This window comes from Oncorhynchus clarkii, chromosome 8 (genome assembly GCF_045791955.1).
Source record: "Oncorhynchus clarkii lewisi isolate Uvic-CL-2024 chromosome 8, UVic_Ocla_1.0, whole genome shotgun sequence".
NCBI lineage: Eukaryota > Metazoa > Chordata > Actinopteri > Salmoniformes > Salmonidae > Oncorhynchus > Oncorhynchus clarkii.
The window spans coordinates 34,712,912-34,737,445 of record NC_092154.1 but is presented as its reverse complement, the minus strand read 5'-3'; the positions used below and the strand labels follow the sequence as shown (position 1 = coordinate 34,737,445).

At 43.8% G+C, this 24,534-nt stretch overlaps 1 protein-coding gene across 8 annotated transcripts in view; it reads left to right on the top strand.

Moving 5' to 3' along the window:
* Positions 1-1,041: 1,041 nt before the first annotated feature.
* LOC139415318 (CDC42 binding protein kinase alpha (DMPK-like) b) overlaps positions 1,042-24,534 on the top strand; it is a 103,814-nt gene continuing 80,321 nt past the window's right edge. For 7 of the 8 annotated variants that reach the window (XM_071163368.1, XM_071163369.1, XM_071163372.1 and 4 more), the window contains exon 1: positions 1,100-2,168. In XM_071163368.1, coding sequence (XP_071019469.1) covers positions 1,991-2,168 — 178 coding nt within the window. In that variant the 5' untranslated portion in view covers positions 1,100-1,990. Of the gene's footprint in view, positions 2,169-24,534 lie in introns of all 8 variants that reach the window. The other variant, XM_071163375.1, reaches the window with a different exon arrangement.

Here is a 24,534-nt window from a genome sequence, read left to right as displayed (position 1 = left end):
CGTATAGGGTATTTAATTGACCCGGCTATAGCATAATTGTGTTAATTTAATTTGTATCACAGTTAATATCGTTTCAAAACAATATTAACTGTTTTCATCCTAGTAATTTATTTCCATTTGTTCATTGACTATAGGAGACTGTCATAATCTTGAAGAGGAGGCTACAATATTTTGCATCTGACTACTGTAGATGCTCACTTGGCAGAGATTCCATATTTATCATTGTTAATATGAAATTGATAAACTTGAAATAAATAAATTCAAGTAACTTTTTAATCACCTTGTGGATGACTGACAAATCTATCAATCGTTATCTGTAGCACCCAGAGAATTTTAGGCTGCAAAAAATTCGCCAGGGGGCGCGATATCTCCAAGTAGGTCATCAGATCCAATTTGGGACTTTCTTGACCCAGTGCGAGCATGTGTTGAAATAATAATAATATATTTTTTAACTTAATTATTTCAACCCTTGGGCCTTGATACGCTTGTTTAATGGCAAAGGATATAACACAATTGTTATACCTGCTAGATCAAAGGGGTGGTGGAGGATTTTTAAACAAAGTAAAAGGTTATAGTTTCTGAAAACTCTTTTCAATGTTGAAACCCATAACGTTTGAACTATTCTCTTTGAAATGTAAATGCCTCTCATGTTGACAGTTCAACACCATTATGTTAGCAGTACTTTTATTTATCATAATAAGCTGCAAGAACACCAACATTGATTGATAGGCTCGCTAAAACACAATGCAGAGATACTATGAATATCTTTGTCAATCAATGAAGTCAATAGTTAACATATTTTGACTTCTGGTGAGGTCCAATTATTCTCATTTTCCTGCCTGTTAACTAAAGAAAAAAAACGACCCAGGTGAGCTACTTTAGGTGTAGCCTATTCCCCCAAAAAAGAAATAATTTAGTGTTAGTTGCTCTCTCAATATAAATGTGCCTAAAAACATATATATGTTTAGGCCATTGAAGGGCCAGGTTTTCGTTCTTACCGTAAACGTGTCATTCCATTCCACACCGACGGCCACAGTTTCCATTCACAATATTATTGACTCTCCTTGCAGTATACCCTTGCGCCCCACGGCACAGCAGATGCTGTGACGGTCGCCATGATGAGCTGGGATTTTGCCTGCAGCAGCAAGCAGTAGTTGGAGACGGCAAGCGACCAGGGAGGAAGGCAGTGTCCTGGACTGGTATAAGCAAGAATATCGCTTCTTTTCTTGACAGGAAAGCGTTCAACCCCTTCGGAGAAACCGCCTTTTCGACGGATACGGCAATGGACATATACTCGAACCATGGTTTTTAAACCGCGAAGAGGGCCAGGCAGATGATTTTTTTTTTATAAGAAGATTTGGACTTAAAAGAAAAAACGAGCTAGCTTAAGCCTTTCGCCCTTCCATTCTCAGACTCAACAGAGGAGGGGCATTGGGGCTTTGTAGCATTGCAGATCTAGTGTTGATGCATTTTTTTTTTGTCGCTGCAGAATTGACAACCACAGATAATAACTCAGGGGATTGCTATAACTACATTGTCACGGGTAATATTTTCATTGCTTTGGATTTTTGCCAGGAAGAAGACTAGAAATACGAAAGGGAATAATACCAGCGGCGTTCATAAGGCTAACAATACGTCAAAATCTGCCGGCCAGGGCAGGGTCTGGTAATTGTGAATTCTTTATGTGTCTTGGGGGAATAGGTTAGCTAACTAAATAAAATGAGGAAAATGTACATGTCTCGCACAACTCCGAGATACTCTATCGATACCTTTTGTGAGAGGTGGCTCATGATAGATCTATTTTAGCTCGCTAGTAACTCGCCTGGATCAAAACTTCAAAGTTTTTTTTCCTTCTCATTTTGCTACAAGGTGAGACGAGCTAGACTAACTTCTGTTCGTCACCGGTAAGCCTGAATATAAGGCTTAACAATTTTAAGTGAGTTTCTATCATTTTCACGACTGCCATCATCACCAGACTACAGTTCGAATCATGTCGGGAGAGGTCCGTTTGAAGAAACTGGAAAAGCTGATCCTGGACGGCCCAGCTCAGTCAAATGGCCAATGCCTTAGTGTGGAAACGCTATTGGATATCCTTATCTGCCTTTATGATGAGTGCAACAACTCACCCCTCAGAAGAGAGAAAAACATATTGGAGTTTCTAGATTGGGGTAAGTTTTTTTTATTTTCTTCCCCCGTTTCTTTTTTATGTAAGATGATAATGTTGGTGCAATGTGTCCCCTCCCTTTCACAACACTCCTTTTATAGTAGTAGAGACCTCAGTACTAGGCCCATGGAGGATCTGCTATCCTCTTAGCCTAGGCCACCTTCCACACTTACATTTGAACTGCAAGCTAGTTTTCGGGGCCATTGAGACTTTGTAGTGGAGTATGACTGCGTTGAGGTACTTTCTATCGCACTTGTTTCGTGACCCGTAACAAATAGACGTTTATAAACTAACCACAGAAGAACGGTGACAATTGTTGCCATTTGTTGTAGACGTGGTTGGTGGTAGTAGGCATGCAGGCAGGGGCCTAGCGTGAGCCCCAAATGTCATAGAACGTTTGCAATCTTGTAACCTCTCACAGTCAGTGAAAATAAAAGCAAAGCACACAGGACCACACGCACACACAAATAACTATAAACTAACTGTGTTTGTGACAACCTTTGGGGGGGGGGGTTCGAGCACGTATGTGGAATGCGACTCACATTTTTAAGACTGGCCCTGTGGCAACTCAGTTGCCGGAGCATGCCTTTCCCGAAATGACAAAGTGCCAAGTGTGATTTAATTTTGACATTTCCCCGTGTTGACACGGACACAGCCGGAGTCCAGGGGTGATGGCTCACGAAGTGGGAAACACTCAATAGGTACTGGAATAAGGTCCTCAAAGATAGCTTTTATTCAGGACTCACTCATTTCACTGGCAGTAGCTGCAAACAATGGAACATATTTCATCTTTAAAAACACCATAGAGAAACTATCAAAACATACTTGTCTGCTTCATATAGGCTAAGGGGTTGTAGTGTAGTACAGGTAGCCCTACTGAAATAAAGCAGCTATCAACGCCGTTGCTGTCCTTCTTTTGACTTCAAAGCTCACAGCAAGGTTTGATGACATGGTATGACAGGTGTTACATAGCAGAATGGACACCCAGGCCTGTTACATGAAACAGCACTCCCCAACGATGGGCAAGACACTTAACTTAAAAAAAACACAGTTCACTTGGACTTTAATGTTCACAAAATGTGATACTCAAAACATAGGCCTATGTCATCAAGAATAGATAGTATACTTTGAAGTTATAGGCCTATAACTAGGCTGCCTAGTAATGACTTAGGCCTATTTGTCACCGCTCGTATCCCCTTTAATGCTCAGCCCACTACAGTAAAGACAAACAGTATAAGGTTTGCTTTTCATCACTTAGTTGTTTGGTGACCTCATTCTGGTTGAAATGGAGACCCTTGTATAAACAGCAGCCATCAGTGAATGGACCAGGCCTAGTTCACCATATCCTTTTATTATGTCCTCATAACCACCTCAGATGAGGGCCAGTAAGCAGAAGATTGGGAAGAGGCTTTCACTTAAATTCATCTTAATGCTCAATTATTCAACATGTAGGTCTAACGTCATTGTATTAGCTGCTTTTAAAAAATTATTTGGTAATTGAAAATGATGTTAATTCTAAATACTGATAATGACTGTTACAGCACTATACAATAATAATAACCATGTTATAGGCCTAATTCTATACTATATGATACTATACTAGTATGTATTTCTTTGTAGCCTGAGAAGTTGTCCAGATATGAGTTGGATCACTCACAGAACCGAAGAAACAACAATCTCTGTTTGAATGAACTTTGGTTCTGGTGTGGTGTGTCTCTGTTTGGTAGTTGAAGAGCTCCACCTCTGTTTATGCAGTGGTTGTGGTGGTGAAGATATTTTACACACACACACACACACTCTGCCCAGGCCAGGTGCAGATGGGCATGGTTGAAGCTAAAAGGGTCTTTGGATGCCGATGATGAGGGTTGATTGTGATGCCAAGGGTCTGGACATCCTTGTCATGATTCTTGATGTTATACTGTTTTCCTGTGTGGAGATTCCACAGGGGCAGCTAACAGGAAACACCGGGACTGGCAGCTGGGCTCTTTGGGCACATGATGTCATACCAGGAAGTGGCTTGCCTCTATTGTGTTGGTCACTCCTGTACTGCAGTGAGTTCACAATCACAAAAGGGTACTATGGAGTCTAAGGTTGGCCCATGTCATGTCTTGCCTCAAACTGGGTGCCTTCCCTGAACTGTCACTTCACATCAGACAGTTGAAGTAGCCTAAATATAGCAGACCGGCAGTCTGTCACATTTGTACACCCTCCTCCATACTTCAAATAGCACACATACCCGCTTCTAAGAGGAGGTTCCCAGCTCTAATCTACGAAACAAACTACCTAACCAAAAGAAAGTGAAGCTGAGGATGAATACTATATTACAGCTGCAGAAGGAAGCTAAGCTCCTACATACAGTATGCATGACTGGCTCTGGTCTTTCTCACCATTCTCTCCCGGAGGGTACAGCTCTGTTTATTAGCAGCCTCTGAGGACCAGGAGGTTGGTAAATGGCTGCCTGTCTGCTCTCCCCCGGGGCTCCCCATACTCCCTCTGGCGCTGGGGTGACCCCTCAATCCCTCTCCTCTCCTGCCTGTGGAGCCAGCTGGCCAGGCTGTATTTACAGAACTTTTTGGTGTGAATAAGATACACACACACACACACACACACACACACACACACACACACACACACACACACACACACACTCTTTCTACCTGTCCAAATAGGTAAATGGTGTATATATAATATATGTTAAATAAGAAAACACATTTCTGCTTTCTGTTTCAAAATGGTTTCTCGTTGTTAATTTCATACAAAAAAAATGGCCCTGGAATCAAATGTTTTCCCTGTGGCTTAACTCACAAGTCACAACAATCCTAAAACGTATGATGATGTACACACACACACACACACATGGGCTGAATAAGAAGCATAACTGTACTTCTAAATTAGTCAAACCCAAAGGAACAATTAGCCACTCTTCCATTTCCTCCCTCCCTCTGCCAGCCAAGTCTAGACCAATGACACAGAGCAACATTGTTTTCCCAAATAATTTATCACTTGAAAGGATGAATTGATGCAAGGCCTGCTAGTTGAGCTGTTCTGGCTGAAATTGATGCAGAGCCAATTGGCAAAGACACCTCGCATACTTCTGTCTTTCCCCCTCACTTAGGCATACTGGGCTAGGGTTTCTGTGGTAGCAGGGCAGAGGGAGAGGACCCAGAGGGCTTCTGTTAAGCAGGGTTTGGATCAATTCCATTTCAAGTCAGTTTATTCAGGAAATAAACTGAAGTATCAATTCCAGTTGGTTGCCTATCTGGTAGATACCGGAACTGATTAAAAAAGTGTCATCACATATTGGATCCGTGCCCAGATATACTACCTTCAACCTCAGGATGAAAACTATTAGCAGCTCTTAAAACAGGTCCAGCGTCTTAGAGTAGGAGTGCTGATCTTGTATCAGTTTAGCCTTCTTAGATCATAATGAATACGATTACATGACGGGACGGGGGGCCCTGATCTTAGATCAGCCATCCTTCAGGGCTGAGAAGCTGGGCCTGAGTTATTAAATAACGCGCAGAAAAACCAGGATCTCTCTAGACTTTTAGTTTGGTTCCCCTTCTATCACGGGATGTTGCTTCCAAACACAGAGGGCTTGGCACCGAACACCAGATGTAATACTATGGTTGTTCCAAGTATTTCACCTCCGCTTCCTCCCAGCCTGGTTTTCTCTCCTTCTCCCTCACTAGCTCGTGCCCTCTGTATGTTTTATGTCCCTTGCTGGGTCTGGGTGTGGTTGGGAAATATGCCTACAGACAGACGTGCACACACCCGCATACCAACATACACACACTCACGCACAGATTGATATGAAGCAAACAGACGGCGCATTACAATCATTCTTCAACATAAGCAGGACCAACAAAATAAACATTGCCATATGCCAAGTTCCCCAAATTATACTATTAGATAGCAATAAACAATGTATTCTGTGGTGAGGTGTTTAACGTCAAAGGTATTGTGGTGATGGGTTAATTATGGGGCACAGGCAGGCCAGCGAAAGCCTGTGGTAGCTAGCAAGTGAATGAGAAAATAGTGGGTGCTTTATGAGCCCCTGTGCATGCCGTAGCCAGAGCATCCCTGCATTTTGTGGAGGCTCAGCTCAGCTGTGTGTGAAAGCGCTGACTCAGCCAAGCCCCGGTCCTTCACAGCTCGGCTGTGGAATTTGGATTGGAGGTGCAATGTGAGGAATACAGCAGCTGTTTAGGGGCTAGCTCTTTCTCTCTCTCTCTCTCTCTCTCTCTCTCTCTCTCTCTCTCTCTCTCTCTCTCTCTCTCTCTCTCTCTCTGTCTCTGTCTCTGTCTCTGTCTCTGTCTCTGTCTCTGTCTCTGTCTCTGTCTCTGTCTCTCTCTCTCTCTCTCTCTCTCTCTCTCTCTCTCTCTCTCTCTCTGTCTCTCTCTCTCTCTCTCTCTCTCTTTCCTTCTCTGTCTTTCCATCTTCCACCCCTCTCTTGCAATTTCTCTCCATCTTTCTTTTTCCCATCTCTTTCTTGCACCCTCCCCCGTCACTCCGTCTGTGTCTGTCCCTCTCCTGCCCCCTTCTTTTTCTCTCCATCCACCCCCACCCCCTTTCTTGGTTTCTACTCCTCCATCGCTCTCCCTCCTTCCCATCCTCTCTGAGGCCCTGTGTTCAGGTATGGTGACTAGTCAGTGTGTGTGTGTGTGTTGGGTATGGCGGCTGAGCCGGTGTGACCGTGACGATGCAGCAGCCGCCCAGAGCCCAGCGGTGTTCAGTGTTCTCTGACAGCGCTGCTGCTGCTGAGTCGCATCTCTGCTGTACAGCACAACACAGAGCTCTGTAGCTATCTGGTTGTACACACTGTTTATGTATACAGTATGTAAGCCTATATCAGGGACTGGGACACACGGTACCAGGATCAGTGGCAATGGACAGGATGTAGAATGGAGGGAATCCGTGGTTATGGACAGTCAAATAAGGAGGCACTGTAGTCTATTGTTTTGGAATGATAAGAAATGCATTGCATTGTGAGAAGTACAGGCTACTAATTAATGAAATGTTCCAAAGGTTGGGATATGTTCAATATGGCTGCTGACTGGCGGCCATCCACATATTGTGGAGTACTGCTTTGAGTTGCAATGTCTGTCATTCTTTTTCCGATCCTATACTACCACCTAGCATTTCTCTGGGAGTGGGTAGATTGTGCCCTTGACTTTTAGTACGTTGGTGATTTTGAGGGTGACCGTATCTATTTTAAGTTGACATGTGCAAGCCAAGCTTCAGTAGCACGTCGGTCCTTTGTGGGCAAATTTTGGCATCAAACTTTGTCATCAAAGTCTTGCATTCTCTGGATTTATGGTTGGAACTCTATTGAATAGTGGTTTCTTTGCAGTGCTTGCAGTTAGCCACTGATTTCTTCCGAACGAGTCATTGTTGAATTTGCGAATCCAATCTAATCTTTTTGTCCAATGGCGATGAGCACCGATATTATAGGTTTTTATCTATAATTGCTCTTCATTATTTCTCTTCATATTTATTTTACCTTTATTTAACTAGGCAAGTCAGTTAAGAACACATTCTTATTTTCAATGACGGCCTAGGAACAGTGGGTTAACTGCCTTGTTCAGGGGCAGAATGACAGATTTGTACCTTGTCAGCTCGGGGGTTTGAACTTGCAACTTTCCGTTTACTAGTCCAATGCTCTAACCACTAGCCTACCCTGCCGCCTCATATGACAAGTATTAAAAAGGTTTTGCCAGTAGATTGTCGACTTGATTCATGATGATGACTGCTAGCTAAGACTTTGTAAGTAAGATGTTGACCTGATCAGTCCAATCAAAGCTGCTGTACATGTAACGTGATTTGACGTCATTTTGTATGTCACTAATGACCTTGAGCCTTCGTGGAAGGGCACTTGTAATATAACTTTATGGCAGGACCCAAAGGGCTGACATTATGGATGTCTACCCCTACTAAGGACTTAAACTTGGCGATGACGTACTGTCCCCATGAGTGACTGAACCAATCACGGCGCAGTGCTCCTGTTTTCCGATGGCTCGCCCCACCATCACAGAAAGCACTGAGCTAGGCTGAAACACCTGCTTATTGGAGTTGCTTTACTCAAGAACACAAAAAAAGAGACCGTGTGTATTAGAGGTTGACCGATTAATCGGAATGGCCGATTAATTAGGGACGATTTCAAGTTTTCATAACAATCGGAAATCTGTATTTTTGGACGCCGATTTATTTTTATTTTTTATTAAATTAATTTTTTACAACTTTTATTTAGCGAGGTAAGTCAGTTAAGAACACATTCTTATTTTCTATGACGGCCTAGGAACGGTGGGTTAACTGCCTTGTTCAGGGGCAGAACGACAGACTTTTACCTTGTCAGCTCAGGGATTCAATCTTGCAACCTTGCGGTTAACTAGTCCAACGCTCTAACCACCTGCCTCTCATTGCACTCCACGAGGAGCCTGCCTGTTACGCTAATGCAGTAAGAAGCCAAGGTAAGTTGCTAGCTAGCATTAAACTTATCTTATAAAAAACAATCAATCAATCATAATCACTAGTTATAACTACACATGGTTGATGATATTACTAGTTTATCTAGCGTGTCCTGCGTTGCATATAATCGATGCAGTGCGCATTTGCGAAAAAGGACTGTCGTTGCTCCAACGTGTACCTAACCATAAACATCAATGCCTTTCTTAAAATCAATACACAGAAGTATATATTTTTAAACCTGCATATTTAGCTAAAAGATAGGTTAGCAGGCAATATTACCCAGGTGAAATTGTGTCACTTCTCTTGCGTTCATTGCACGCAGAGTCGGGGTATATGAGCCGCCTGGCTCATAACGAACTAATTTGCCAGAATTTTACGTAATTATGACATAACATTGAAGGTTGTGCAATGTAACAGCAATATTTAGACTTAGGGATACCATCCGTTTGATAAAATACGGAATGGTTCCGTATTTCACTGAAAGAATAAATGTTTTGTTTTCGAAATGATAGTTTCCGGATTCAACCATATTAATGACCTAAGGCTCGTATTTCTGTGTGTTATTATGTTATAATTAAGTCTAGAGCAGTCTGACTGAGCAATGGTAGGCAGCAGCAGGCTCATAAGCATTCATTCAAACAGCACTTTCGTGCATTTTGCCAGCAGCTCTTCGCAATGCTTCAAGCATTGCGCTGTTTATGACTTCAAGCCTATCAACTCCCGAGATTATGCTGGTGTAACCAATGTGAAATGGCTAGCTAGTTAGCGGGGTGTGCGCTAATAGCGTTTCCAACGTCACTCGCTCTGAGACTTGGAGCAGTTGTTCCCCTTAATCTGCATGGGTAACGCTGCTTCGAGGGTGGCTGTTGTCGATATGTTCCTGGTTCGAGCCCAGGGAGGAGCGGGGAGAGGGATGGAAGCTATACTGTTACACTGGCACTACAGTGCCTATAAGAACATCCAATAGTCAAAAGTATATGAAATACAAATCGTATAGAGAGAAATAGTCATATACAGTGGGGCAAAAAAGTATTTAGTCAGCCACCAACTGTGCAAGTTCTCCCACTTAAAAAGTGTAATTTTCATCATAGGTACACTTCAACTATGACAGACAAAATGAGGGAAAAAAATCCAGAAAATCACATTGTAGGATTTTTAATGAATTTATTTGCAAATTATGGTGGAAAATAAGTATTTGGTCACCTACAAACAAGCAAGATTTCTGACTCTCACAGACCTGTAACTTCTTCTTTAAGAGGCTCTTCTGTCCTCCACTTGTTACCTGTATTAATGGCACCTGTCCACAACCTCAAACAGTCACACGCCAAACTCCACTATGGCCAAGACCAAAGAGCTGTCAAAGGACACCAGAAACAAAATTGTAGAACTGCACCAGGCTGGGAAGACTGAATCTGCAATAGGTAAGCAGCTTGGTTTGAAGAAATCAACTGTGGGAACAATTATTAGGAAATGGAAGACATACAAGACCACTGATAATCTCCCTCGATCTGGGGCTCCACGCAAGATCTCACCCCGTGGGGTCAAAATGATCACAAGAAAGGTGAGCAAAAATCCCAGAACCACACGTGGGGACCTAGTGAATGACCTGCAGAGAGCTGGGACCAAAGTAACAAAGCCTACCATCAGTAACACACTACGCCGCCAGAGACTCAAATCCTGCAGTGCCAGACGTGTCCCCCTGCTTAAGCCAGTACATGTCCAGGGCCGTCTGAAGTTTGCTAGAGAGCATTTGGATGATCCAGAAGAAGATTGGGAGAATGTCATATGGTCAGATGAAACCAAAATATAACTTTTTGGTAAAAACTCAACTCGTCGTGTTTGGAGGACAAAGAATGCTGAGTTGCATCCAAAGAACACCATACCTACTGTGAAGCATGGGGGTGGAAACATCATGCTTTGGGGCTGTTTTTCTGCAAAGGGGCCAAGACGACTGATCCGTGTAAAGGAAAGAATGAATGGGGCCATGTATCGTGAGATTTTGAGTGAAAACCTCCTTCCATCAGCAAGGGCATTGAAGATGAAACGTGGCTGGGTCTTTCAGCATGACAATGATCCCAAACACACCGCCCGGGCAACGAAGGAGTGGCTTCGTAAGAAGCATTTCAAGGTCCTGGAGTGGCCTAGCCAGTCTCCAGATCTCAACCCCATAGAAAATCTTTGGAGGGAGTTGAAAGTCCGTGTTGCCCAGCAACATCCCCAAAACATCACTGCTCTAGATGAGATCTGCATGGAGGAATGGGCCAAAATACCAGCAAAAGTGTGTGAAAACCTTGTGAAGACTTACAGAAAACGTTTGACCTCTGTCATTGCCAACAAAGGGTGTATAACAAAGTATTGAAATAAACTTTGGTTATTGACCAAATACTTATTTTCCACCATAATTTGCAAATAAATTCATTAAAAATCCTACAATGTGATTTTCTGGAATTTTTTTCCCCATTTTGTCTGTCATAGTTGAAGTATACCTAATGATGAAAATTACAGGCCTCATCTTTTTAAGTGGGAGAACTTGCACAATTGGATGTCTGACTAAATACTTTCTTGCCCCACTGTAATTCCAATAATAACTACAACCTAAAACTTCTTACCTGGGAATATTGAAGACTCATGTTAAAAGGAACCACCAGCTTTCATATGTTCTCATGTTCTGAGCAAAGAACTTAATCGTTAGCTTTCTTACATGGCACATATTGCACTTTTACTTTCTTCTCCAACACTTTGTTTTTGCATTATTTAAACCAAATTGAACATGTTTCATTATTTATTTGAGGCTAAATTGATTTTATTGATGTATTATATTAAGTTAAAATAAGTGTTCATTCAGTATTGTTTTAATTGTCATTATTACAAATACATTTTAAAAAATCGTCCGATTAATCGGTATCAACTTTTTTTTGGTCCTCCAATAATCGGTATCGGCATTGAAATATCATAATCGGTCGACCTCTAGTGTGTATACAGATTTATTAACTGAATGATTAATATGTGACACACATTAATGCCAAAATAACACGCAAAACAGGCAAGCCCCAATTATTATATATTTTTTTATATATATATATATATACAATTTAAAAAAATTGTTGCTAAAAATGTGCTCTGCCCTGAATGACGGGTCGCCATTGGGTCCGGTACTCATTTTTCAAATAATAAAATTGATCTGGTGGCGGTGGCTAACCTCTGTTGTCGTCAAGCTCGATTTTCCTCATAAAATGAAGCTCCTGTCCTTTGCAGACTAATCACATTACTTGTCTGTCAGCAAGTTGCTTTCTGTACTACATAAGGTCACATGGTATGTATGAGGTAGCTGTGACGCAGTGAAGGTGTTTGCGGGTTCTTCTACCCAGAAGCGTGTGTGTGTCCCTCGCTTACATGCCTTTTTGACGAGCAAAACCTTTTACGGACGATACTTCACTCAACTTCATCTAGATACATTGAGTTTCCTTGGCCTGTTTGTCAGGGAAACTGTGAAGCGAGCTGAAGCCTGTTGCCCGTTTCTGTTTGTCTTTTATGAATGTAAAACACTGTTGTACCTGTTTTCTGCTTTTCATTAAGTAATGCGTAGCTGTTCTTTATATGGCTTAAAATACATGTGTTCATCTGGGAAGAATATTATATATAGGCTGTAGCTTCACAAATTTTGATCAGTTCTGAAAACGAATCTGATACACAAACGTATGAAAACATTAAATTATTACCTTCATTTTTTTCTTACTAGAACTTGCTGTAAATAAAGCAGACATTAGCACTGTTAATCACTTCACTGTCATTCAGAAATGATTTACTGGATCAGCTGATGGTTGACAATAGGCCTGTCACGGTAGTAGGCCTTGCTAAACAGCTCACTACCAAAACGCACGTCCAGCAAGTAGGCTGTTAGCCTATGCATCATTATTTAAGAACGACTAATCAATTTAATGTGACCCCTTCATCAGATTATTGTCCCGCTGATGGCCAATCAGGTTTCGATGGGCTTCTTATTGTTTTTGGATGATTGATTAGAATGACGCTTCCAGAACATTCACACCTGTCTAAACTGTTCAATCAGCATGCAGTCTTGGAAACTTTCCTTCCTTCCAGTCACCTTTCCTTCTCACATTTTTCATATAGAAAAAAAATGCAGCCAATTAATAGACTTTCCATATTGGTTTCAATCACTAGTAGCCTAATAATACTCCTCCAATCTATGGAGAGAAATTTAGTAGGCCTATGCTGCTGACAAACAGCATGTTGGAGGGAGTAGGCCTATGCTGCTGACAAACGGCATGGTGGAGGGAGTAGGCCAATGCTGCTGACATAGCATTTTGGAGGGAGTAGGCCTATGCTGCTGACAAACAGCATGTTGAGGGAGTAGGCCTATGCTGCTGACAAACGGCATGTTGGAGGGAGTAGCCCTATGCTGCTGACAAACGGCATGTTGGAGGGAGTAGGCCTATGCTGCTGACATAGCATGTTGGAGGGAGTAGGCCTATGCTGCTGATGTAACAGTATAACTTTAGACCGTCCCCTCGCCCATACACGGGCGCGAACCAGGGACCCTCTGCACACATCAACAACTGACACCCATGAAGCATCGTTACCCTTCTCTCCACAAAAGCCGCGGCCTCTGCAGAGCAAGGGGAACAACTACTTCTCTCAGAGCAAGTGACGTCACCGATTGAGACGCTATTTAGAGCGCACCACCGCTAACCATGCTAGCCGTTTCACATCCGTTACACTTACAAACAGCATGTTGGAGGGAGTAGACCTATGGTGCTGACAAACAGCATGTTGGAGGGAGTAGGTCTATGCTGCTGACAAACAGCATGTTGGAGGGAGTAGGCCTATGCTGCTGACAAACAGCATGTTGGCGGGAGTAGCCCTATGCTGCTGACAAACAGCATGTTGGAGGGAGTAGGCCTATGCTGCTGACAAACAGCATGTTGGAGGGAGTAGGCCTATGCTGCTGACAAACAGCATGTTGGAGGGAGTAGCCCTATGCTGCTGACAAACAGCATGTTGGAGGGAATAGCCCTATGCTGCTGACAAACAGCATGTTGGAGGGAGTAGCCCTATGCTGCTGACAAACAGCATGTTGGAGGGAGTAGCCCTATGCTGCTGACAAACAGCATGTTGGAGGGAGTAGCCCTATGCTGCTGACAAACAGCATGTTGGAGGGAGTAGCCCTATGCTGCTGACAAACAGCATGTTGGAGGGAGTAGCCCTATGCTGCTGACAAACGGCATGGTGGAGGGAGTAGGCCAATGCTGCTGACAAACGGCATGGTGGAGGGAGTAGGCCTATGCTGCTGACAAACGGCATGTTGGAGGGAGTAGCCCTATGCTGCTGACAAACGGCATGTTGGAGGGAGTAGGCCTATGCTGCTGACAAATAGCATTTTGGAGGGAGTAGGCCTATGCTGCTGACAAACAGCATGTTGAGGGAGTAGCCCTATGCTGCTGACAAACGGCATGTTGGAGGGAGTAGCCCTATGCTGCTGACAAACGGCATGTTGGAGGGAGTAGGCCAATGCTGCTGACATAGCATTTTGGAGGGAGTAGGCCTATGCTGCTGACAAACGGCATGTTGGAGGGAGTAGCCCTATGCTGCTGACAAACGGCATGTTGGAGGGAGTAGGCCTATGCTGCTGACAAACAGCATGTTGGAGGGAGTAGCCCTATGCTGCTGACAAACAGCATGTTGGAGGGAGTAGCCCTATGCTGCTGACAAACAGCATGTTGGAGGGAGTAGCCCTATGCTGCTGACAAACAGCATGTTGGAGGGAGTAGCCCTATGCTGCTGACAAACAGCATGTTGGAGGGAGTAGCCCTATGCTGCTGACAAACAGCATGTTGGAGGGAGTAGCCCTATGCTGCTGACAAACAGCATGTTGGAGGGAGTAGCCCTATGCTGCTGATAAACAGCATGTTGGAGGGAGTAGGCCTATGCTGCTGACAAATAGCATGTTGGAGTGAGTAGGCCTAGGGTGCTGACAAACAGCATGTTGGAGGGAGTAGGCCTATGCTGCTGATGTAACAGTATAACTTTAGACCGTCCCCTCGCCCATACACGGGCGCGAACCAGGGACCCTCTGCACACATCAACAACTGACACCCATGAAGCATCGTTACCCTTCTCTCCACAAAAGCCGCGGCCTCTGCAGAGCAAGGGGAACAACTACTTCTCTCAGAGCAAGTGACGTCACCGATTGAGACGCTATTTAGAGCGCACCACCGCTAACCATGCTAGCCGTTTCACATCCGTTACACTTACAAACAGCATGTTGGAGGGAGTAGGTCTATGCTGCTGACAAACAGCATGTTGGAGGGAGTAGCCCTATGCTGCTGACAAACAGCATGTTGGAGGGAGTAGGCCTATGCTGCTGACAAACAGCATGTTGGAGGGAGTAGCCCTATGCTGCTGACAAACAGCATGTTGGAGGGAGTAGCCCTATGCTGCTGACAAACAGCATGTTGGAGGGAGTAGCCCTATGCTGCTGACAAACAGCATGTTGGAGGGAGTAGCCCTATGCTGCTGACAAACAGCATGTTGGAGGGAGTAGCCCTATGCTGCTGACAAACAGCATGTTGGAGGGAATAGCCCTATGCTGCTGACAAACAGCATGTTGGAGGGAGTAGCCCTATGCTGCTGATAAACAGCATGTTGCAGGGAGTAGCCCTATGCTGCTGACAAATAGCATGTTGGAGGGAGTAGCCCTATGCTGCTGACAAACAGCATGTTGGAGGGAGTAGCCCTATGCTGCTGACAAACAGCATGGTGGAGGGAGTAGGCCACTATGCTGCTGACAAACAGCATGGTGGAGGGAGTAGCCCTATGCTGCTGACAAACAGCATGTTGGAGGGAGTAGCCCTATGCTGCTGACAAACAGCATGGTGGAGGGAGTAGCCCTATGCTGCTGACAAACAGCATGTTGGAGGGAGTAGCCCTATGCTGCTGACAAACAGCATGTTGGAGGGAGTAGGCCTATGCTGCTGACAAACAGCATGTTGGAGGGAGTAGCCCTATGCCGCTGACAAACAGCATGGTGGAGGGAGTAGGCCTGTGCTGCTGACAAACAGCATGTTGGAGGGAGTAGCCCTATGCTGCTGACAAACAGCATGGTGGAGGGAGTAGCCCTATGCTGCTGACAAACAGCATGTTGGAGGGAGTAGCCCTATGCTGCTGACAAACAGCATGTTGGAGGGAGTAGGCCTATGCTGCTGACAAACAGCATGTTGGAGGGAGTAGCCCTATGCCGCTGACAAACAGCATGGTGGAGGGAGTAGGCCTGTGCTGCTGACAAACAGCATGTTGAGGGAGTAGGCCTATGCTGCTGACAAACAGCATGGTGGAGGGAGTAGGCCACTATGCCAAAGTTCTATACCCTAAACTCCTCGTTCTGAAAATGTATGAATCTGCGCAGTGCTTTGCTATTCAACATATAGGCAGGCCTCTACCTTTTCAAGGAAATAATATTATTGTAGGCCTAGTTTTATTATATTGATCATTCGATTCTAGATCCTATGCTTTCTGTGACTTGTTCAATTGCATGCAGTTCAGTTATTTTTTTTTATAGACAAAGAAGAGCGATCAACCTGTGAAATAAGATTTAACATGGCCTACAAAAAATTGCTAGCAGTCTCCATCTAATGGTGCAGACGCGGGCGCACGCCTAGGAAGGAGTTTGCCGTAGAGTCGCCTAGGAAGGAGTTTGCCGTAGAGTCGCCTAGGAAGGAGTTTGCCGTAGAGTCGCCTAGGAAGGAGTTTGCCGTAGAGTCGCCTAGGAAGGAGTTTGCCGTAGAGTCGCCTAGGAAGGAGTTTGCCGTAGAGTCGCCTAGGAAGGAGTTTGCCGTAGAGTCGCCTAGGAAGGAGTTTGCCGTAGAGTCGCCTAGGAAGGAGTTTGCTGCAGCCTTGCTTCGGTGTGGCTCGTGTGTGTGTATGTGCGCACGTCTGTGTGTGTGGATCCTGTTGTTGTGGTGGAGTGTTCCCTGACATCTTCCTCCTTGTCGGGTCACAGGAAGCTGTGGCTAGAGGAGCAGTCCAGTAACGCTGCCTTCCCTCGTGTGACACGACATCATCAGGAAATCCTCTGGTCGCTCTGATTGTCATCTCAATTGCCTGTGGGATAGGACATCTCTGCTGCTGCCAATAGGCCTATATATAGACTGATAATTCATCTGTCTGTGGCTCTGTCAGGGTGGGAGATTTATTTGGATGAAAGAGCCTCAGGCCTGTGTGTCTGACAGCTCTGCTCATCTGCTGCTTGGTTGTGTGTTTTCCTCATTATCTTGGGATGACTTGCTGGATGACTTGCTTTAATATCCCCCCCCCCCCCCCCCCCCCCCCCCCCCCCCCCCCCCCCCCAACACACACACACCATTTATAGCCCCATGGTCCTTCTGGCTACAGATTAGTAATTCACGTCACACTTCAATAATTGTAATGCTGAGTTTACGTTGAGGTAGAAAATAATTCGTTTTTTTATAAGCTTTTCCAGCCGTAATGACTTATTTTAATGATAATTACCGGCCATATGCTCAAGATGTTTTAATGTAGACCCTTCAGCTAGATACTTAACCTTAGTTGCTTTGGTGAATAATATCCATCTATAAAGCATAAATAGGTCGACATCAGGGGTTCTTCAACTTTTTTCAGCCTGGGACTCAAATTAGAAATTGTGTTTTCTTTATAAACACACTCAACTATACGTAACTATCGGTACATTTCATTGCCCTTACGCCTAAAACAAATGCAACATAGACTAAAACAAAAACAATGAAATACCCATATAAATAGCTATTCATGTTTATTTATGCCCATTTAAAAACACTCTTCTATATCTGTCTAGGTTGGAACTGTTGCTGTTAAAATACACACACAGGCTCACTTTTTGATAGTGCAACCCTAAGTAACAGTACAGATAAAAAATGATCAGGCCTACTGTATATCTTACTGTAGAGATTATTGTTAAATTTGAACTGTGACTGTTAAAATACAATAAATCATTTTTATTCTGAACTTGAATTAACTGATTGATCACATCACACAGATGTAGACCAGAAACACACACACACACACACACACACACACACACACACACACACACACACACACACACACACACACACACACACACACACACACACACACACAGTCCTAATGAGAGGTGTGTGTGTGTGGCAGTTTGATGTTTTTAAGTCTATTCTGGGCTCAGTTTCTGACAGTGCAACCCTGAGGTCATGCTCAGCGTTGAGTTGAGAACCCTGACTCGCATGGGTATATGCTGGCAAACTGGATCAGAGCATCTACTGCTTTCTCAGTCAGGCAGGAGACCGCTTCCTGCTGTAGATGAGCAAACCAGAACTGTGCGAGTGTGTTTGCCTCAAAGCATATTGCCTCAATCAGTTTATTCCAGTTTAGAATCAAAATGATTACTTTTTTTAACAGCAACATTACCATCCTAGACTTGTTTTCAACCATTTTTCATCTGTACTGTTACTTAGGGTTGCACTATCAGTAGCTAGGTAGCTTACTTTAGCCAATTAGCTATGTACAAGGGTATTGTTTGAAAGAGAAACTCAAATCTACTACTATGAGAGAGAGTACTCCCTTATTTCTGTTTATCACCTGTTGTAAAATGAAAACAATGCCTTGCTAGCTGACTTGCACTTCCACTGTCGAAGCACTGTTTGCTGAAGCATTCTGCCCTGTTCTGAAAGAACTCCCTGGGTTTACTGTCATGCTATGAATGTTTGGTCAGGACGTATCGTTTTAATTTGTTCGTTTTGAGAGACTCATTACTGAGCACTTCCCAGCACAAAACGCATTGTGGGCACTGCTCATTTTATCAAAGTTTGTATGAAACCAAGAGAGAAACTCATCGCTGTTTTTGCGTTTCATGACGATTGAGCTCAGTCAGACTTTGTGGCAAGCTTGAGTCCATTCGATGATTGACAGTGGCTGACAGCGCATCATCCGCTTCTGAACGACAGCGCTGCAGCGTGTGGGTCGGGGAGTAATCTTCAAGAAAACTGCAGAAAAAATATAATGTTAACCACGATGCAGATGCAGAGATCCCTCCCACTTGCGCAGTTGCCAAACTGAGCAGACACCGCTGCTAAGCAGAGAGCGCAGTAGCGCTTGGCCAAATCAATTCCAGTATTCCATATTTCTATATTTAGACACCTCATGACCCACCATTTAACAGGTCTGCGACCCAAAGTGACCTATACTTTTAAGAAAGGCTGGCCTACAAGGTCCAGGTTCGTGCAAATCTGTCTCCTAAGTGGGCCTCGATAAGCCTGTCTGTTATTGTGAGCCAAGTGTAAGGCCTATAATGCTACTCAAACAGCTGTGAAGTATAGTCGGTCATTGACTGAAAGTGCAAAGAAATGTTGGTGGCACTTACTTTTACAGAACAGAATAAAGTGGTAATAACATAGCAACAACCTGGTTATAGTATGCTAATAAGTTATAGTTACAATGAAAGCATATAGAGACGGCACTAGCCTTCTTTAAATAGGACCAACTTAGTTTCTTCCTCGTGATGGCTAGTGTCAGTCACTGCTGTGTGTACTCTGTAAAGATTAGCCTACTTATGAAGCGTTGGGAACTTAGTCAGGTTATGTCCTCTTGTTAGGAACACCCTCAACAAAAACACGTCTGTTCTGTCCACAAGTGGATAGGAAAGGGGCCGAGCATGATGAGGTGTTGTTTTGAATGGCTCTCATGCTGTGGACTTATATCATGGATTTGACTTGTTACTCAGTCCTTTGATTATGCTATTACGTCAAAAACAACAACAACAACCGGACGAACCCTGGCCTTCAAAAAGTCAACCTGGTTACAACCGTCTGACTGCTGTCAAACACTTATTTTTCTCTGGCACTCATCCCTCATCCAATAGAAGCAATTTTGCAATATGTTCCCTTTGAACTATAATTCATTTTTGAGCAGTTGCATGTGTCTTTTCTCTTCCTCCCGAGCGAGGTGCACGTCGAGACACGTCCGATCTGTAGCCAGCCAGATGCATATTTTTGGGAATGCTTTCTGCTTATGGTTACTTACAAGTCTCGGCATCGACACCTTAGTTTCATCAGAGAGATATAATTAGTAGTGTTCCCTGCCGTAGGGATTGGTTGTGGCCTAGAAAGCGTCTGCTATGCTGTGAACTGACGGACTGCGGAGGAGTGTGTGTGTATATATAGGTTTTTGTCCCCCCTCATTTATTCTTGTAGGCAAAAAGTGGTAATTTGGTGGGTTTTCAACTCGGCGGCACCCATTTTGTAAACATATTATTGTATCCTTGTTCGAAACCGTAGCCACCTGCAATGGATAACTGAACACACTGACTAGCCCTAGATGTAGGCTAAAGAAGAAAGGTCTAGCCTCCCATCACGTCACTGTCCTCAAATAGTGTCTGGTCTAAAGCCCTTTCGTCATATCAGTCACAGAAGAAACAGCTTGGGCTGGTTCCACCATCATTAGCCTGCAGTGTAATACTTGGTGTTCTGTGCGGATGCAGTCAGTACAAAGGTTAGCTTAGTATGGGAGATGGTGTTACACTGACCTCCACCACCCCCAGGTCCCCTATTCACAAATAGTCTCTGTGTCGGACTTGATCTAGGATCAGTTTGACCTTTTTGGATCATAATGAATAAGATGTACAGGGGGGACCTGATCCTAGATCAGCACCCGGGGCCCAGGTCCTCTTTCCTATCAGCCATGACAGAGAACCTCCAGCCAGGGTGCACCTCACCTCAGCCACTGTCGGTTTGGTTTCCCGCAGAATGAAAGGGTTGGAGTTACCTCTACCGTCCGTGATGCATTCTGCCATTCTGGGGGGGGGGGGGGAGGAAGGAAAGTAAGGCCTGACATTTTAATGTCTTTCAATGAAAACACGGATAATCTGTAAATCCCCCCATGGTGACAGATCGGTGTAAAAAGAAGGGGCTATGTCAGGGCTGAAGCTAAGGGTTCACTGTCGGTGTCATGTCATCTCAGAATACAGCTGTACAGTATGTGGGCTTAGACGAGTTCTCCCTCCCTCTCCTCCATTTTGAGCATCTGTACCTGTTTGCTTTAAGCCAGAGTAGAGAACCTACTGTACACAGCTCGAGGGCTGCAGCAGGCAGGGTGTGCTAGGCTAGCCTTCCATTGTGTTTCAGGTCATTTAGGTAATTAACTGGGGAGAGAGAGTCGTCTCACCTGCTTCTCAAGGTTACAGTTGTTGATTTATGGTTGAATTAAGCCTATCCCTTTTTCACACCTTAAACTAGGTTAGGTAATCTATATCCTACATAGAGCAGCACAATCAACTGACAATATTTTCTGACCCTGACAAGTCTCTGAAAATTAGCGTTGGCCTTATTGTGTTCTATTCTATTCATTAAGGTTATGGGGCATGTTGTAAGGGCATTTGGGACTGAGAACCCCCTTCATCAGCTCCCAGAGCAATCTGGTATGTAGGCCCCAGCTCTGGCTTTTAAGGACTCCTAGAGATCCGTAAATATATTTGTTCCTTAATTTGAGAAACAAGCACCCTGCTAAAAGTAAAACCGGCAGTTTCTCTCACAGCTGCCTATGTCACCCTCTCTTTCTCCTCCACCCATCCTTCTGCACTATTGTCCACAATGACTCAAGAAGACATGCTGAAATCTATGGCCCTGGATGAGGCCAGTATCACAATACTCATTAGTATCCCGGCAAGGAAACAAACACGAGACAGATTTAACTTCTTTAGAAAAACAGTCCTAATGTCAGAAACAAACATAGTTATGTCGTCATCCAGAGTCCCAATTAATTTCCAAGCACAATATTTTACATACAGCAGTATATCGTACATACAGTGGGGAGAACAAGTATTTGATATACTGCCGATTTTGCAGGTTTTCCTACTCGATACATGGCCCCATCCATCCTCCCCTCAATACGGTGCAGTCGTCCTGTCCCCTTTGCAGAAAATAATGCTGTTTCCACCTCCATGCTTCAGGGTTGGGATGGTGTTCTTGGGGTTGTACTCATCCTTCTTCCTCCAAACACGGAGAGTGGAGTTTAGACCAAAAAGCTCTATTTTTGTCTCATCAGACCACATGACCTTCTCCCATTCCTCCTCTGGATCATCCAGATGGTCATTGGCAAACTTCAGACTGGCCTGGACATGCGCTGGCTTGAGCAGGGGGACCTTGCATGCGCTGCAGGATTTTAATCCATGACGGCGTAGTGTGTTACTAATGGTTTTCTTTGAGACTGTGGTCCCAGCTCTCTTCAGGTCATTGACCAGGTCCTGCCGTGTAGTTCTGGGCTAATCCCTTACCTTCCTCATGATCATTGATGCCCCACGAGGTGAGATCTTGCATGGAGACCCAGACTGAGGGTGATAGACTGTCATCTTGAACTTCTTCCATTTTCTAATAATTGCGCCAACAGTTGTTGCCTTCTCACCAAGCTGCTTGCCTATTGTCCTGTAGCCCATCCCAGCCTTGTGCAGGTCTACAATTTTATCCCTCATGTCCTTACACAGCTCTCTGGTCTTGGCCATTGTGGAGAGGTTGGAGTCTGTTTGATTGAGTGTGTGGACAGGTGTCTTTTATACAGGTAACGAGTTCAAACAGGTGCAGTTAATACAGGTAATGAGTGGAGAACAGGAGGGCTTCTTAAAGAAAAACGAACAGGTCTGTGAGAGCCGGAATTCTTACTGGTTGGTAGGTGATCAAATACTTATGTCATGCAATAAAATGCAAATTAATTACTTAAAAATCATACAATGTGATTTTCTGGATTTTTGTTTTAGATTCCGTCTCTCACAGTTGAAGTGTACCTATGATAAAAATTACAGACCTCATTACGGTTTGTAATGACAGACAAGCATCTGCACATTATCGCTGAAATCTGGCACCAGTGGGGGCACATTATCGCTGAAATTTCTCTCCCAATGCCCACATAGCCTAGACCTAGATGTCTCTGATGCTTCAATTTATTATTATTTTTTTTACAGAAAAGTTGAATATGTTGCTATGTCCGAAGGTTTGGTGTAGCCTCCAATTTATACAATTGTCTAAATAAACAGTGAATCTGTCGATTTAGGCTGAAATCTTCCAGACAATTCATGTTGAGCTGAAGTCTCATTTTGTTTCACACGTTCAGGCGACGCCAAAACAGAAACTCCTGTAAGCCGATGTTCTCATCATTTTTGCATTTTTGTCCCATGTGTAGCCTTTCAGTTGTCATGACTCATGACACAACTCTGATCTAATCTTTTGTCTTGTGCCTTTACCCCCCCCCCACTTCTCTGCCGCTTTCTTAATATTTGAAGTACATCATGTTTGTTTGTTTACTGCAGCGACAGTGAGACGCACCCTGTTCTATTTAAAACGGCTCTGACTCCAGTTGCGACCCAAATGGCACCCTATTCCCTATATAGTGCACTACATTTGACCAGGAAAGTAGTGCATTATATAGGGAATAGGTTGCCATTTTTGAAAGGCACACCATATAGTGAGTGCCCTGACCTCCTATTATTGTGGAGGCGGGGGACGACGTCATTGCTCTGGGAACTCTGGTGTCACGAGTGTGCAGTGCAGTATTAAACCAAATGTATTGGTCAGATGCATGTTGACGTGCTATGTAATTGATTCCCAGGATCCCAGACGCGTTTATGTATTTGGGCACTTTATTAATGATTTAATGGTTCCACTCTCCTCTCAGTGATGGGCTGACATATCCCGTGTTTCCGTCGCAGTCATTTATGTGTCGCTGCGCCACGGCAAAAAAAAAAAAAGATGGAGCGTGAGAACATATTTCTGCCGAGGCGCACTTTGAAGATGTTCAGAACAGTCCACATAAAATGTTCCTCTGCAAACGAAACGAGAAATTAATAAAAGGGTGACTACCCCATAGAAGAGTAGTTTATCTATTTACCTAGTTGGCTTGTTGTTGTGGTGTGTTCTATGCGAGATACCGTCTCAAGGAATGTTTGAGTGCCATAGCGAGGGAAACGTAAATTCTGACAAGCAGTCAATGCACAAAGTCTTGCAATGGAGGGAAAAACAGTTTTAATGGCTTTGTTAAAAAGAGGGGGATCCCAGTAGGGCTGTGGCGGTCACAAAATGTTGTCAGTCGGTGATTGTCAAGCAAATAACTGTTGTTTTTGTGGAAATTGACCTTAATTTAACATGAACACATTTAACATCTCCTGCCTTCCACACACAGCCTACAAGCCACTGATACAGATCTTTTGGAGCATCTACATTTTAAAAAGTCTAATAAATCCATGTAATATAGACTACACCATCACAATAAATCCATTATTTTATTTTAGACAGGTCTAAAGAAGCATGATATGAAGAAAATGTTGTCTATTTCAGAAGAACAGAATAGCATCCTCTGAGTTGTCCTGATGTGGCTATGCCAAATGGCTGTGGGCTATACTAGTTCATTTAGCAGACAATATTTGCTTAGAATTCCATAAGTTTATAGTATGAAGAATGCAATTGAACAAAGATTTGAGGATTTGAGGGAGTGCGCACATGCGGCTACCCTGTGAGCGGTTAACAAAGAAATGGGTATTCCTATGTGCTTAATTTAGAATGATTAATGTAACTTTAGTTGTTCTATAAATGTTGGGCTATGTTTTATTTTATATACATTTTAAGGCTGCATGGTGCGACTCTAATGATGATTTGAAAAAAGTTGCTTGAATATCATGAGCTCTGCTTAGTTTTTTTTGCGCAGGCTGTACACACTTCATTAGTCTCTAATTCATAATTTGACAAGCACTTGATAATGCCTCGAATTTCCCAGTGGCATCCCCATTGTTGCTGTATTGTACCCTAAAAAAGTCCATGCCTTTGTTGTGCCCTTCCTTAGTGCTGCATGCTCTGAAAAAGGCTGTTTATTATGCT